The sequence below is a fragment of the Diadema antillarum genome, unplaced genomic scaffold (genome assembly GCF_040938485.1).
Source record: "Diadema antillarum isolate AM-2024a unplaced genomic scaffold, OU_Dant_1.0 seq00000905_RagTag, whole genome shotgun sequence".
Classification (NCBI taxonomy): Eukaryota; Metazoa; Echinodermata; class Echinoidea; order Diadematoida; family Diadematidae; genus Diadema; species Diadema antillarum.
Genome location: NW_027271763.1, coordinates 313,959 through 330,000, shown reverse-complemented (window position 1 = coordinate 330,000; position 16,042 = coordinate 313,959). Strand labels below are relative to the sequence as shown.

General features: G+C 37.8%; 3 protein-coding genes across 3 annotated transcripts in view; 2 read left to right on the top strand and 1 right to left on the bottom strand.

Moving 5' to 3' along the window:
* The window catches only part of LOC139741113 (uncharacterized), a 7,901-nt gene extending 3,932 nt beyond the window's left edge, over positions 1–3,969 (top strand). Inside the window, exons 3-4 of the mRNA XM_071651702.1 lie at positions 1–108; positions 2,680–3,969. The exon at positions 1–108 is cut by the window's left edge and continues 264 nt beyond it. Of these exons, the coding sequence (XP_071507803.1) occupies positions 1–108; positions 2,680–2,771 (200 nt within the window). The 3' untranslated portion in view covers positions 2,772–3,969. The remainder of the gene's footprint in view (positions 109–2,679) is intronic.
* LOC139741114 (uncharacterized) overlaps positions 1–5,772 on the bottom strand; it is an 87,811-nt gene extending 82,039 nt beyond the window's left edge. The window contains exon 1 of the mRNA XM_071651703.1: positions 5,625–5,772. The gene's annotated coding sequence lies outside the window, so the exon portion shown is untranslated. The remainder of the gene's footprint in view (positions 1–5,624) is intronic.
* A 2,990-nt stretch (positions 5,773–8,762) lies between these two features.
* LOC139741123 (uncharacterized) lies at positions 8,763–16,042 on the top strand. The gene is made up of 3 exons (XM_071651710.1): positions 8,763–8,889; positions 13,327–13,608; positions 14,618–16,042. The coding sequence occupies exons 1-3, from the start codon at positions 8,877–8,879 to the stop codon at positions 15,085–15,087; spliced, it is 765 nt and encodes a 254-aa protein (XP_071507811.1). The 5' UTR covers positions 8,763–8,876; the 3' UTR covers positions 15,088–16,042.

Here is a 16,042-nt window from a genome sequence, read left to right as displayed (position 1 = left end):
TCGGGGCGGTCGTCTACCACCGCAAAAATCGTCGACAATCTTCAGAGAGGCGTCCACAAGGCGTGGCTAGCGACGAAGAACGGCCTTCCATCATTGGCGAAGAGAGCGGTACGTGTAGAAGCTTCAGAAGATAGAGGGAGGGGTTAAAATAACGACCTTTCGCTTCTTTCTGGGTTGAAATGATAGGCTTGCAGTGATGTTTACTTCTGTTTATCACAATGCTGACATTATGACCTCATTGCAAATGAGATTTTTAAGCAGTTCTAAACTTCTTGAACCACGCGTCATGTGAGCATGACTTGTGATCTTGCCGTTGGTGGCGCGGGGCGAGGAAGTGAAAGCTGACACACGAACGAGCGAGCTCTGAGCATTTCCGTGGTTTTGAGGAAATGAAGTTGTCCGTTCAGTCCCTTCAATTGCCCTAGAAAAATTAAAGTGTTTTTGTTCACTTCTTTTTCTTCTTTAGTGCAAATATAAGAAAAAAAAACCGTCACACTTTTTCCTCAGGGAGTACACTTTTGGTTCTATAAGAGGCCTTTTTTAAGGAGTCTTCATGATGAATTGTCTTTTTAGCGGCTCTCAAAAGCAAAAAAGAAAACGACCAAAACAAAACAAAAAGTGTCAAGGAATCGTTTCCGTCATCCCAACGGACAATCACGTACAGGGCCCAAAATGCCATATTTAAGACATTATTCACAATTTGCAGATGAAACAAGAACCCAGCTTTAGTGCTTCAAAATTATAGTTCCAAAATATGAAACAACCAATGTAAAAATGTTGAGCAATAATTATAATCAATGTTAAGTATTGTTGAATATACAGAAGGTGAACAATAGTTTCTTGAATGAACCGCCTACAGTAATGGCTTATTGAGAAAAAATAGTGATATCTCATTATTTTAGGCTTTATTGCAAAATCCTTAGGGAACAATCACATGGTCACACAGTGTGGGTCATGTGGTGATGTCCCAATTTCACATAGTAACTATGTGAAATTGGGACATTTCCACATAGACCATACTGTGTGACCTTGTGTTTGTTCCATTAGGGTAATTTTGATACGGAACGATATATTTTTGTAATACAACTGACTACACATATTTATGAATACAGTGTGATAACATCTTTTAAATCATTGCTCCCAATGGTAAGCAGTACCTTTGAACATATACTGTGCCCCCTTTGTTGAACGATTTCTCCTCCTCCCCCCCCCCCCCGATAGTGACGTTCCCACTCTAAAAAGACAAAGACAGAAAAACAACTCGTGTAAAGAGTGAAAGTGACTTTTAGTATTTTGATCCACCGAGTGAGGAGCAGGCCAGTAAGGTCACGTTTTACTCATTAAAGGGTGTATTGTGGGCTTGTTCACCTTTTTTTTGGGGGGGGGGAGGGGAAAGTACCCCTTCCCCTTCTCCCCTGTGGTTTCGTAAGTGTGTATTTTTGTATTTTTGTATTTATTTATTTACCACTTGTGGGATGGATAGCCCTTTCAGCAAATTGCTGTTTTTCGAAGGGGTCCAACCAAAGTAAAAACAACACAACAATACACAAAACATTCAATAGGGGAGAGTAGTAAAAAACAACAACAACAAATGAAAAAAATGACTGTACAAGAAATACACAAATTTAGCTGAAACAGTAAACAAATATAAGTATACGCGAGGTACAGATAAGGAAAAAAAACTCAAACAATAAGGAGCAAAAAAAAATCAGAGGTAGGAAGGAAAAAAAAAGAAGAGAGAGAGAGAAAAAAAGAGCTAAACAAAAATAATATCTCGTACATTATACCAAATCAAAATGCCATAAACTCAATAATATAAAGCATTCAATGCAATTGGAATGGTCTTCAAATAACGTTTGAAACTCTCAACTGAAACAAATTTACCATATATTATATCTAGGTCATTCCATAATTTTGCGCCACGATAGATCAAAGATCGCATACCATAATTAGTTTTGGGTTGGGGGAGTTTGAGTTTATGTTTGCCAGATCTCGTTACATATGGGATTTCACGCACATGAAACATACTACTTAAATATGATAGACAAAAATTATGGGTTATTTGGTACATAACGCATGCTGAGTGTTTTCTCCAACGCACACTAAGTCTTTTTAGTTTAAGTACATCACACAAATTTTGCGAAGGAAATAAATAATCCACATTCAGTACAATCCGAAGTGCCCGATTTTGTAATACTTGTAATTCATTAAGATAGGACTTGTATGTGTTTGCCCAAACTACATCGCAGTAGTCAAAATTAGGCTGAATAATTGATTTGTAAAACAATAATGCCGTGCGTCTATCAATATACAATCTTATTCTACGAAATAGATATAACAACTTTAACACTTTTTTCTTCACATAATCAGCATGTTGTTTCCAACATAAATTCTGATCAATAATAACACCTAAGTATTTGCAACATTAATTTCTCTTTATTTCATTATCACCTATATAAATATGACAACCGTTAAGTACTGTTTGGCACTTTTTCAATCGCTGATGTGTACCGAGAAACATTACTTCACATTTCTTTGCATTCACGGTTAGTTTATTTTGTTTAAACCAGCTGGATAACCTAAGCAAATCAAGTGTGTAGACACATACTTCAAATACTTCATAATTATTTTCTCTTTAATGTGTATGTGTGTGTCTTTCTTTAATCTTCGGCTCTACAGGACCCATAGGAGGCGCCGCTTTAGTTGGAGAAGGTCAGATTTTCCTCCCCAACCATGATCAACAACCTCCTATCCAGGAATCCCGAGTGTAAAATGGAGGCAAATCAAATCTTGTTTCAGAACTAAACGCATGAAACCTGTGAGGTGTGTGTGTATGTGTGTGTGTGTGTGTGTGTGTGTGTGTGGGTGGGTGGGTTTCAGAGATGGAATCGCTGGTTATCTCACTGTGATGGAACCGCAAGTAAAGGGTTTATCTTCAGTGTATCACTATACCAAAGAGTAATGTTGTGAATAAGTGATTGATAGGAATATTATAAGCAACACACACCGTGCACACGGCCAAATTGACACTCCAACATCCACCCCTCTCCCCCACATCACGTGTGTACATCACAAGGAAACACTATACTCCACTATTAGTTTTTAGGTCTACTTCGATTCGAGAATGACGATACAAATACGCTCTATTTACGTATGGCCATCGAAATAAACAGGGACAAAGGAATCGTTACTTTAGTATTCATATCATGTTTGTGTTTTCTTCTTCTTTTTCTTTCATTTCTTGTGCTTTCTTGCTGAGAAGTGTCATATAATTTTGAATGTAAAGGACTTTAATCACACGTGTATAATGTCAAACAACACATAGCACAATGTTTGCATTTCCCCTCGTTAAACAGTATAATCAAACAGTAAAGATATGGTAACATATGTACTTTGCTTCCCTTTTAAATAATTCTTTCTGCAGTGATTAATTGTTCATGCTGTGCACCTCTCCTATAATAGCTGTATTCGCTTCCCCTCGTTTTGCATAACATACATTTCCATGATGTTGCTTCAGCTTCATTTACCCTTTTGTCAGGTGATTCGGTTGTTTGTCCTTTATTATGTCACAGATGCACCAACTACCTATGTGTTTCATGTGATATTTATTTACTTACCGTAAAGGCTATTCAAATTTGTCCTTATGAGAACAGAGAACAGTTTGAAAAAAAAAAATCACTTCTTGTTAATGGTATACTGGTCTGTGGTACTGTGGTTGTTGTGGTACAGTAGTAGTCGCAGCGACGGCAAGAGTAGCATTGTTGAAGAAGTTGTCATCGTTGCCACCTTGTGGTAGTATTGTAGCATGAACAACATTTCCAATAGGGACAGCAGTCATAGTGGCATATTTATTGGTATTTAATGTATAAACGAGGGTATGTAAAGCGTCAATCGTGAACTAAATCACTTCTTTTCCTTTACATTATTAATTGGGTTTTTTCTTCTAAGTACTGAGTACATGAAATTTTACTTTAGTTGGTGCATTTCTGTTTTTTGTATCTTAATCATCCTTACTTATATCTGTATGATTTTGTACTTTGAATTTGCATTGGCTATACAATATCATCGTGGTTTTCTTTGTTTTCTGTAATTTGATATTTCTGTCTTGCCTATTTTATTTACGTGTGTGTCGAAAGCAGGGAGATGCCCACCTCCCTGCTAAAAGTAAGCTGGTGATGTGTAGCTTTCATGAAGTTGTTCCAGTTTGTGTTTTATCGGTGATCTAGTATATGTATATATTTGTTTTTATTGCACAAACTAACTGAAAGACAACGTGGCTGATGTAAGTACAGCGACATGCATTATTAGACTGAATGAATCTCTATAGATATGCCCCAGGCAGAGGTTTGGTGGATCTAGAGTTTAGGGAAAATATGCTTTTCTCTTACTGTTGGTAGATGGACACATCCAAAAACAAAAAATGAAACAAACAGAAATCATATTGAGATGAATGCGATGGAAAGGGAGTGAAAATGTGGAAGAAATACAGATATCACATTTTATGGGATAGAAGAGGTGATGTGGGATATTATACGTGATACTGTGATATTTATAGAATGCAGGGAAAGGAAGGGCTCGCCTTGAACATAATCATAATTATGTATTATGATAGAATATTATGTAGTGTAAACTTTATATTCGAGTTTATAATGCAGAAGTTGAGACAACTGTTTGTGTTATTATAGCTCCTGCACATATTCTGTATGTAGGAAATGACGTCGGAGTAGCCAACAAAGATATACCTGTTACGACGTTGATGAAATAGTGATTTTTTTTTTTTGCAATGCACTCTAACCCTGAGATACCAATCTAATTTACTTTATCTATAGTGACTGAATATAAATGATTATCCCCCAACATTTTCTAATAGAGAGAGGACGCTTTGCAGACAGTTTTATTTTTCACAGTTTGATATTGTAGTGAATGGGCGTGAATACGTGAATGGACTTAAGTATTCATCTAGGATTCGCTGACCTTTACTAGTGAGTTTTCCAAGTTCCTTGTTTTGATTGTTGTTTTCATCCATCATCGGTGTGATTCAGTACCCTTCTTCAAATTTGGATGAATTTTCACCTACCCTCATCCCTTGACAGTTTAGGAGGTCATTACCCCCTCGTCTTGAGGACTAGACTCGTTTACTCTCCTGGTATATGTTTGTATTATGCATGCCAAGTAGTATCATGATATTGTTGTTGATTTTTTAAGTGGTAGGCATGATTATGATATAAATGAATATGGCTTCCAGACAAAGGGAGTAAACAAAAACTATTGCCCCCGTCACATCATTACAGCTATCAAATGTATACGCGTATCAAAGAGCAGACATTATTGTAACTAGCAGTATGTACAACCTGTTGTTAACAATGTGGCAGTTGTGATATGCATTAAAGAAGAAGATGTGAACAGCCGCAGAACTAGAGTGGTGGTTATGATCATTGCCACTGTGGTATTAATAGCATTCAGGAACAACGATGCGACAGCATGCAGGACGGTCTCATAGTCATACAAGAATTATTAGATCAAACAAGCCTTGTCGAAACTGGTATAGCTTTTACCATATGGTAGCTTCGTGGCTTAACACTGTAAAAAGAGCTCGGACAGGGTAGGTTTCAGCATGTACTTACGTGAATCTATGGCCATCTCTCTGACGGGGTTAATTCTGCAGGTGTAATAGTCCAGTATTTCCAATGATAATTCCAACATGATCAACAGCAACCAGAGATGACTATACACGCCTATTTCTATTGTCACGAGTCTCTTTTTGGCGGTAAGAGAGGATCATTCTTCAACGGAAAATAGATCTACATGAATAGGATATCCCGAGGTCGCATTAGACGACCTTTGGACTTTGCATGGTTGGGTATTTCCCAGGACGTGTATATACCATGTGTTCTTTGTTTCTCAGTTATAGTTTTGGCTGCTGCAATAAGAGTTATAAGCCTACAAATAGACAGACGCACAAACGAGAACATATATATATATGTAATGCCCTACTTTGGCAAAAGGAAGCAAGTGACATCTAGTACAAATGCTATAAATGAAGAAAATATGTTTTGGGGTAGGCCTTTCAACATGGAAATTTGTGATGAGAAATAATGTCGGCAAAGTGTTATAGACTTGTAGCACAAACATAAAAATTAGCTAAAGGAAGTGGCAATCTTATCATGAGAATGTTACTTGCTTCCTTTGGTCAATTTTTTCATACAATTTTGTGCTCTTGCTTCCTTTTGCCACCCGAATTAAGCAATGGGCCAATGTAACCTGGATTTTTCAGTTGAATAGAGCATGCCTCAAGTATGCCAAATCAATAAAAAAAAGTCAATATCCATAAAAATGTCACTTGCTTCCTTTTGCCAAAGTAGGGCATCATATAATATATATATATATATATATATATGTTTGTTCGCAAAAACCGATGAGTCCATATTTGCCAAATGGAGATATTCGCGATTAAAGGTCAAGAAAAATAAAGAGAATAATAGGAAAAGTTTTGCTTCTTTTGACCATAACTTCAAAGATATACCTTTATTTATGTATTGACCATTATATCATTTAAAAGGTATTATTTTGTACTTTATGACAGAGACCGTACTTCAAAATCTTCAAAAATGGACTTATCGGTTTTTTAGAAAAAAACTCTTCATATATATATATATATATAGATATTACATAGGCCCTATATGTATGTCTCTGTTACACAAACAAGCATTCACTCACACACATACCGCGCATACACACAGACTCGTGCATATACAGGATGATAATTATCCGTACGCCAATGACTACAGCCAGTTGGATAATGTACAGCGATACAAGGAGAGAGAGAAAAAAATTAAGTTTACTATCACATAGCAATCATAAGACCTTCCCCAAAAGAAAATATAATTTCCGATATATTGACATGCACACACACAGACACACTTACAGACACACACACACACACACACACACACACACACACACACACACACATACACACATCGTTTCTCGTATGATTCCATCGGGGATAGGATAGTTCGCTCAAGGTAAAGCTTGGGCATACTCCATTACACAGGTACATTATATGTCACTATAGAGTACCCTAGGGTCCTGAGAAGGCGCTTTTTGACTTTTTTTTTTAACTCTCGGAACAAACGGGCATATGACCTGAGATGTGAAATTATACCCCGTTTGACTGAAGTAAAAAAAACAACAAGACAAAAACAAAACAAAACAAAAAATATCCCCGACTGAAGTTGTTTGCGAGAACACCCTCACACAAAAGTAACAGGATCTTTTAATCGACGCTTCTCAATTACATTGTTGGTAGGTAATCAAGCTTCCACTGTTGTTTGGATGGCGCCATTTCCTTATCAATTCCAAAATCTGCCACCGCATCAGGCGATTACATCAACCAGACGTTGTATTGGAATACAGTTGTATGATAATTATAGTTGATGTGTTATCTTTGATAATACAGTGACTGATAATAAAAGCCCTAACTAGATGGGGTTTTTTTCAAAGTGTTGGCCTTAAAATATATACGGAAACACGACTTTTACTTTTGAAAGTGATGTCTCCTAATCATGCACCTCCTGTAAACCGGACGTGTAAGTCCTCACACAAATACGCCTCGAACATAAGGCTGAAACATCACAATTGAATGCTTGATCGGTTTCCTGTAGTTAGCCATCAATTCTGATAACACCATCATTACCCATGTTGGCATTATCATTGTGATTATTCACTTGTCTATCTGCTGATTATTCATCGGTTGATTTATCTGCTCATGGAGCGGGAAAAAAAAAATACGTGAAGGGGTTTGGGTTATCGATTCCTGTGCTATCACTCAAAACATAGTGTCAAGTCACGTTGCGGAGTTATCATGCTTTGAGTACAACAGGTGCTTCCGTAATAACAAACCAAGGTGCAAGAAGTGTATGGCAGACACTACAGTTTGTTTAAGGGTTTTGATACTGCTGTTATTGTTGCTGTTGTTGCTGTCCTTTTTGTTGTTGTTTTGTTTTGTTTTTTCATTAGGGTAAACCACGAATCTTCCAGCTTAAATACAAGTATGCACCGTGACAATTCTCATCTTTACTAATCCTCCTACATTTCATCATAATAGAAGTCTTGCTAAATCATTACCCTTGGCCAACCTATAAACCCAAAATTGTCATGCGCATTGTTGCTAGAGGTGACTACTTTCTGGCATTATGATTATACTCGGCACTTGTAGGGTCCCCCCCCCCCCCCCCCACCAAAAAGAAGAAGAAGAAGAAGAGGAAGAGGAAGAAATAGTAACAATATTAATGCTCAATGAATTAAAAATGAAATTAGGCAAAAAAAAAATTAAAGATCCCCATACAACGACCCGATAACTGCAGCGATAGATAGCAAACACGTACCAGGCAACCCTTGACATTGGGCCGAATGCATAAAACAAGCAATTGCTTCAAGCAAAAGCACAAGCTCGTCTAGCAGAAGGTCTAGCTCAAGCAATTGCTTAGATCCATATGCATAACCTTTTGCTAGTGCTTATACCTTGTCCCGCACAAGCATGACTTTGAACATAGGAGTGCATTCTCTGATGCTGCATGGCAGCCCCGAAGTCTCGAACAGTAATCACTGAAGACGCCCTCTTTTGACCGCTGCCTAGTATACTACTAGTATTAGTCAGTGAGCGGGCTTTCCCTCATTTCGCAATGGTAAAATTGCGTCACCCCACGGCAACGCCTAAAAGAGACCTACCAACACAACATTTCAAACTATCACCAGTTTTTCGCCTGTTACTTCCCAGGTAAGCATTGGACAGTGAACGCTCCTCCCAGATATTCCTTTGATCAGGTTCTATAGAACTTCTTGGAAAAAGGTGACAAAGTATCCTGTTCATTAACATGATTCATCGGGGTAAGTGAAGTTATTGTTTTAATATGTCCGGCTCTTGTGTAGAGCAGTTAAGAGGTCGGTGTTTACAAGCCAGGGCATTTGAGGCCATTGTCGTCACATCAGCTGGACAATGAACTTGTGTATTCTTTCTACGTAATTTAGATACCAATAGATATCATCATGCTCGCACCCATAAAAAGATGTAATGACCATTGTGCCACGTTTGTTATAGCTGATGGGAACGAAATTTGTCGTCCTTATGTCGCTTTTTCTCTACTTTTTTTCACTATAATAGTAAATGACCGTCTGTAAAAGATTGACTTCTCTGATATGAACTTCTTGCTTCTTTAAAGTTGTATTGAAACTTGCCTTAATATGATTATTTGTTTATCAGGAACTGTGGACCGTTTTTGCTTTGTTTCGTGTTCTGTTACTTGTTTTTTTTTTAATGTGTATATTATGTGTGTGTGTGTGTGTGTGTGTTTTACAGAATTTCAGGTGTTTTTTTTTTTGTCTATTATCTAAGAGCCAAAATTATGTGAGTGAGAGTGTGAAGGTATAAGTTGTCTCTGCTCATTTCTTCAAAGAGACGTACATTTAAGTCCCATGCCTTGTCAATCTAGACTAATTGAAACAGCTATGAGTGGTATGATCACTCTTATTGCTCATGAATTTCTTGAGAAAATTTTAATGGAATCGAACCGTCACCACGGTAGCCCCATAATATCGCAAAAGATCTTAATGCGGAACGAAGAATCCTCCACATTCTTCGCATCAAAGTTTGTGTACCAATGCATACCCAACAAGTTACCACAGAACAACCAGTACAAGTCTATTATGATACAGTAGGGTATTTATAGTACACTTTTGTGAAACTAGGCTTGAAAGGTTGAATGCACCCAAGCGTGCGGAAGAAAAAGCATAATAAACAAGAATCAGTGGCGTATCTAGGGGGGGGGGCAAGGGGGGCACGTGCCCCGGGCGCCACTCCTTGGGGGCGCAAAAAAAAAAAGAAGAAGAAGAAAGAAAAAAAGGAAGAAAAAAGAAAAAAGGGAGAAAAAAAGAAACAGATAAAAGAAGAAGAAGAAGAAGAAGAAGAAGAAACAACTCACCGGAAAGGGGGGGGGGGGGGGGAAGGAAGAATGGTGGGGGGGGGGGCAGAAAACCAAATCAAAAAAAAGATAAAAACAAAACATAATGATGACTCGGACAAAATGACAATGTTTATTGTGTTCACACGAGAATTCCATGTTATGTAAGCTGAAATACAACAATTTTCGGCTCGCTCGTTGCGCTCGCTCTCTAAATTTTATATAGAAGAAGAAGGTGAGAACAAAATGGGATGATGGCGCGGACAAAATGACAATGTCTATTGCGTTCACACATGTCATTTTATGTTTAGCAGGCAAAATGTTTCACGGAGCAGCGGCTGCAATTTCTTTCGTTCTGAAGCGATCGCCAATTGGATCAAAAGAAGGCGCCAACGGTTTCGAAAATACGGGGGGGGGGGGACGCCAAAAAAATCAAAGAAGATAAGAACAAAACGTAATGATGACGTGGAAATATACAAATTTCGGTTCAATAGCTCGTACTAATTTAGAGTATTTCTTCAAGTCCTCAGTTTGTTGGTAAAAATCGTTATCTATAAGGCCGTCACTATATCTTGATTAGAATTGTAAGATTTGATAAGCAAAAAATGACAAGAGTTCCATGTTTTGTAAGCTGAAATACAAAAATTTTCGGCTCGCTCGCTGCGCTCGCTCGCCAAAATTTATCAAAACAAAAAGGACATAAGAACAAAACGTCATGATGACGCGGAAATATACAAATTTCGGCTCACTCGTACTAATTTAGAGTATTTTTTCAAGTCTTCAGTTTGTTGGTAAAAATCGTTATCTATAAGGCCGTCACTATATCTTGATTAGAATTGTAAGATTTGATAAGCAAAAAATGACAAGAGTTCCATGTTTTGTAAGCTGAAATACAAAAATTTTCGGCTCGCTCGCTGCGCTCGCTCGCCAAAATTTATCAAAACAAAAAGGAGATACGAACAAAACGTCATGATGACGCGGAAATATACAAATTTCGGCTCAATCGCGCGTACAGGGGGCATTTCATGAAGCAATTTGTCAGATATCTCGTCTGACAAACTATTAAAAGCTACTGAAATCCTTGCGTCTGATTGGCTAAGAGCAAATTTTGTCCGACAAGTTGTCGGACAAAATGCTTCATGAAATGCCCCCCTGATTTAGATTATTTTTTAAAGTACTCAGTTTCTTGGTATAGATAAATCGTTATCTATAAGGCCGTCACTATCTTGATTAGAATTGTAAGATTTGATAAGCAAAAAATGACAAGAATTCCATGTTTTGTCAGCTGAAATACAAAAATTTTCGGCTCGCTCGCTGCGCTCGCTCGCCAAAATTTATCAAAATTCATTACATTTAAATCACTTTCAAAAGACCCCTGTTAAGAGCTTGAAAAGCATATCATGTGGACTTTGCTTAAAGTCCCTGCCGGGATCGGGTTGGGGTTGAACACTAGTCTTTTTCAGAAATTAGGGACGCAATTTTCGCGCTTGCCCCGGGCGCCGTTTTCCCTAGATACGCCACTGACAAGAATGAGAGGCAATACAAATTACTCAAAACGCACCGAAAAAAAAAACCAAAACACTAAATAGCTCCATATTTGGAAAACATCTTCAGACTCTGCAGAAAGCAAACAGGAACTACTAACGACAACAAACTTTCAGTGAACAAATTTCAAATTTCTTACACACTTTTCTGTTTTCTCGGTTCTGAAGACACTACTGCTCACAAACATTCATAGAGGGAAAAAAGCAATGAATCTTGAGAGTGCCATTCACGCCACTGCCTCAAAATAAATTGTGTAGTTTGAAAAACAACACCAGATTACAACGAATTTCCTCTAATATCACCCTCGACGAAATTAGTTTCCCATTTTGAATGGCGTAGTGTGAACGTCTGAAGTCTTACAAAGAAATGATAACATCGTAGCGAACGTTGTTCCGTTTGGTCCCATTGTAAACGGAAGTTGGGTCATAAAATACTACAGATGAGAAATCAAAAAGAGCACGGAATTTCCTACACATTGTCCGATACGTCCAAAACGTCAAATTATGCAGGTTCAAGCTTTACCGTCGATGATATGACTACACCTACACTGAAATTTTAGAATTTTAGAGAACTTTACGACACAGTTTTAGTATTAACAGATATGATTACTGCGATGTCGCGATAAATATGAAAATGATTGATTATTTTTTATCAATTAACTTCCGAGAAAACGAATACACTGCCGCTGTATATGTAAAGGAATTTGTTGTTGTTGGGTTTTTTTTAACCTTATAAAGTAGAGGTAAATTGTGATGGGTCCGTTTATGATCAGTTTGTGTATACAGGGCGTATCAAAAAAAAAAACACGTTACACTTTTGATAAAATTGTCTAAATTACATTTCAAAGTATTTGAAAGATTTTTTCATATTTATGGATGCCCAATAGTCTCATCTATCAAGTGCAATCAACAAAACAAATTTTTGTTCACGCTTGGCTGAACACTGACGCTCTTTGTCCAGAGTGTGAAAAATGACTTGCGCCAAATTGAAAGAAGATGGAAAATTCAGCCAGCAGTCCAAATAAGTGCTCCCATTCAAACAAATTGCTCTTTTGCTTAAAGCTTTAATTATGTTATCATAGTCGGAGATTTTCTTGTCAGCTTTATCGTAATTCTAATGATCTCATTTCTAAATTAATTGGTGAGAATCAGAGTGTGTAATTACTTCAAGATCTTTAAAGCACAGCTTTCACAATACACGGACACATTAATTGATTGATTCAATGAATGATTGATTGCTTGCTTGCTTGTTTGATTGATTGATTGATTGATTGATTGATTGTATTGTATTGTATTGATCGAATGATCTGAGGATGCATTAATTTTGCACTTTTCTTCTTGACTAAGTGACTGGCATTTGGGTTCGATATATATGTCTGTGCATGATTTGTGATACCTGTGCTTAAAAGATCTTAAAGTTGTTAATCAACCTTCCATAACACAATGGAATAATTTAAAACGTTACACAAAATCGTCAGAAAATTCCTACACTATCATAACATAATCAAAACTGTGAGCAAAAGAGCAATTTGTTTGAATGAGAACACTTATTTGGACTGCTGGCTGAATTTTCCCTCCTCTTTCAATTTGGCGCAAGTCATTTTTTACACTCTGGATGAAGAGCGTCAGTATTCAGCCAAGCATGAACAAAAATTTGTTTTGTTGATTGCACTTCATAGATGAGATTATCGGGCATCCAAAAATACGAAAAAATCTTCAAAATATTTTGAAATGTAATTTAGACAATTTTGTCAAAAGTGTAACATTCTTTTTGATACGCCCTGTATGGCCTCTCTTGTGATGAATGTTATCCATTTTTGCAGTTATGGAACAAAATTCCTGCCAACGGATGATGACGTCCAGCTGCTTCGTTTTTCTCCTCGTCGTTGTCGTCATCGTTATCGTGACACCAATATCGAATGCCGAAGCCAGCAAGAGTGATAATCACGTCCTCGTGTTCGATGACAGTGATGAGTGCCGAGGAATCTGCAACGATTTCGCCGACCGTTACTGCGACAACTTCCTCCGTATCTGTGAACCGTGCTCCAAAAGAAATTGTCTTCTGCGGGCAAACGACCACTCAGACTGCCCATCCAAGTGTCTTGGTAAGGTTTGATAGAGTGTATCCCACTGACCTCTACAGGAGGTATACCTGGATATCTCATAGGCCAATCGCTTTGAAGCCTTGAAAACAAACAAACAAACAAACACACAAGTATAGAGAAGCGAGCAAAGCCATCAGCGAGACTGGTTGTACCAACGAGATACATGCACTGATGGATTGGTTTCATACAAAGAGATTGAAGACCTGAATATAAGAATGACCCAAGTCCAATTTTTGGCCAAATTCAGTTTGACATGGGAAATTGTAGCTTATGCATGGACTCATCTTGTGTATAAATGATAAATCCTAATTACCCCCGGAAGTGCCTGAAATAAATGAGTTAAATCTTATATGAATGTAAGAATGAAGGACTTGGGTCATTCTTACATTCATATTATAGCGCCCTCTCTTGTCCTTCTCTCATCTCTATAGCAGAATATCATGTATATGAATCAAAGAACGACCCAAGTCCATATGAATCAAAGAACGACCCAAGTCCATCACACAAAATGGCCTCTCCACAATTAATGTAAATGTTAATTGTCATAATAATATATGTTCTAATTTGCATATACAATGTTGCCTTCCCATCGCAGTTAAATAGAATATTATTGGACAAATAAAAAAGATATGAAGTTTTTTTAAGTTTACTCGAAATGGTCTTCCATGGACTTGGGTCGTTCTTATATTCATATACTCGATTGTATATACAAACTGTTTAGTTGTGTGTGTGTGTGTGTGTAGTGGTGGTAGGGTAGTAGAAGTAGTAGTAGTAATAGTTATTGCCAGTGTTGTTACGAACGTGACAAATCAGATATGGAGAATCAGATTATTGCAAACACTGAAAGTTCATTACTGCACAACTCGTCTATTATATTTTAAAACTCGTTTATTTAACTCGTTTATTGAACTCGTTGAATAACTCGTTTATCTAACTCGTTTATTTTTGTATAGACAATTTTACGTAGGACCGTAATGTCTGCATGGATTTTTCCTTCAAAATTACGCAGAGTTTTTCCGGCGAACATCTCATGAAGCACTCGGAGATCGAACTCACAGAAGAGGCCACAGCACGGCCCGGCCATCCTCGAAATCCTTGCGCTTTGCTGTCATGGACGATCGGGGCGAAATACTAACCACTCACATGGACTCGTCGCCAGCCACCGTTAGACAAGAACGTGATTTCAACGCCATCTTGCCTCTTGAAACGAGACTACGAGACGTGGCGCCTCTGAAACTCCCCATCTTGGTGGTGATAGTGATGTTGGGGGTGGGAATGGCGACCACGCTAATAATCAGTATCATGCTTGCCCTCTATTCTGCAATTTGGAAAAAGATAACAACCTCAGTTGCTGTGCCGTCGACCTACGCCGCAGCAAAGGACCGATCAGGAGCGAACAAGATAGTTTCTGCGCTTGTTTATTGTCCAGAAAAGGACGGGCAACCCAAACAGATACATGCAATAACACGCTTGGTCTGAAAGTTGTTGCAGAAGGTGATAACCAAACGCTAGCTAGAAGGTTTTCCCACTAAGTGTGCCCTTTTTTATGTATGAGGCAACCAAACTGGGCTTCTATAGGTATAAAGCCTCAACACGGGTTTATTTGGAAGTGCATTGTTCTTTGAAATTAAAATGGGAGAGTGGATATGAGTGTACTATTCTGAACATTATTTCAAGAAACGGTGGTTGTAGGTTACGAGTACAAGCTTGTTTTCATGTACCTTCGGTGATATATAGACTATAGATACGCGAAATGGGACTACGAAGTTTAAGTTACGAGTATACTTCTTGTTTTCATGTACCGTTGGTGATTATGTAGAGGTATACATGAAATGGGACTGTACGAAGTTGTAAATCGAACGAACATCAGACTGAATAGCTGTTTCATCAAATTCGGACCTAATAGTATAATCAGGATGTTCGGAAAACCTTTATTTCCCCATGTTTTCACAAATCAGTTAGACGCCAATACAGATTCAAAGTGGCCAGGATGTGGATGTCAGCACCTTGCAGGTGCCCATAAATCATTACACAAACTCTTAAGTATTAGCAATTTCTTTAAACATGACATTAATAAGAATGAGTTCTATCATTCCTCTCATGATAGTCAAAGCAGCCTTGTAATCGAGGAAAACTTAAAGGGGCCGGAAGAGACTATCGCAATAATGGTACGTCACTTAAACTTGACATTTACTCCTTATTTCGTATACAAACTATTCGGAGCTACATACATTGTCATAATCTCTTCTTACTTGCATGTATTCGATGAAATATTGTGGAACCTGCAGTACTCTGTGTATTTAAGTCATATTCAACATAATGTGGAATTGCACCTGAACCTGAAGTTACGAATTAGAAGTCACTATACCCTAATTATTCAATATGGGGACAATCGTGTTCATCACTCACGTGTCTGCGACAACATCAGTAGTTA

Bases quoted from the DNA above. Each gene is read 5' to 3' on its own strand.
- LOC139741123 (XM_071651710.1), top strand. The intron at 13,609-14,617 runs GTAAGGTTTGAT...AAAATTACGCAG, and splicing joins CTGCCCATCCAAGTGTCTTG to AGTTTTTCCGGCGAACATCT.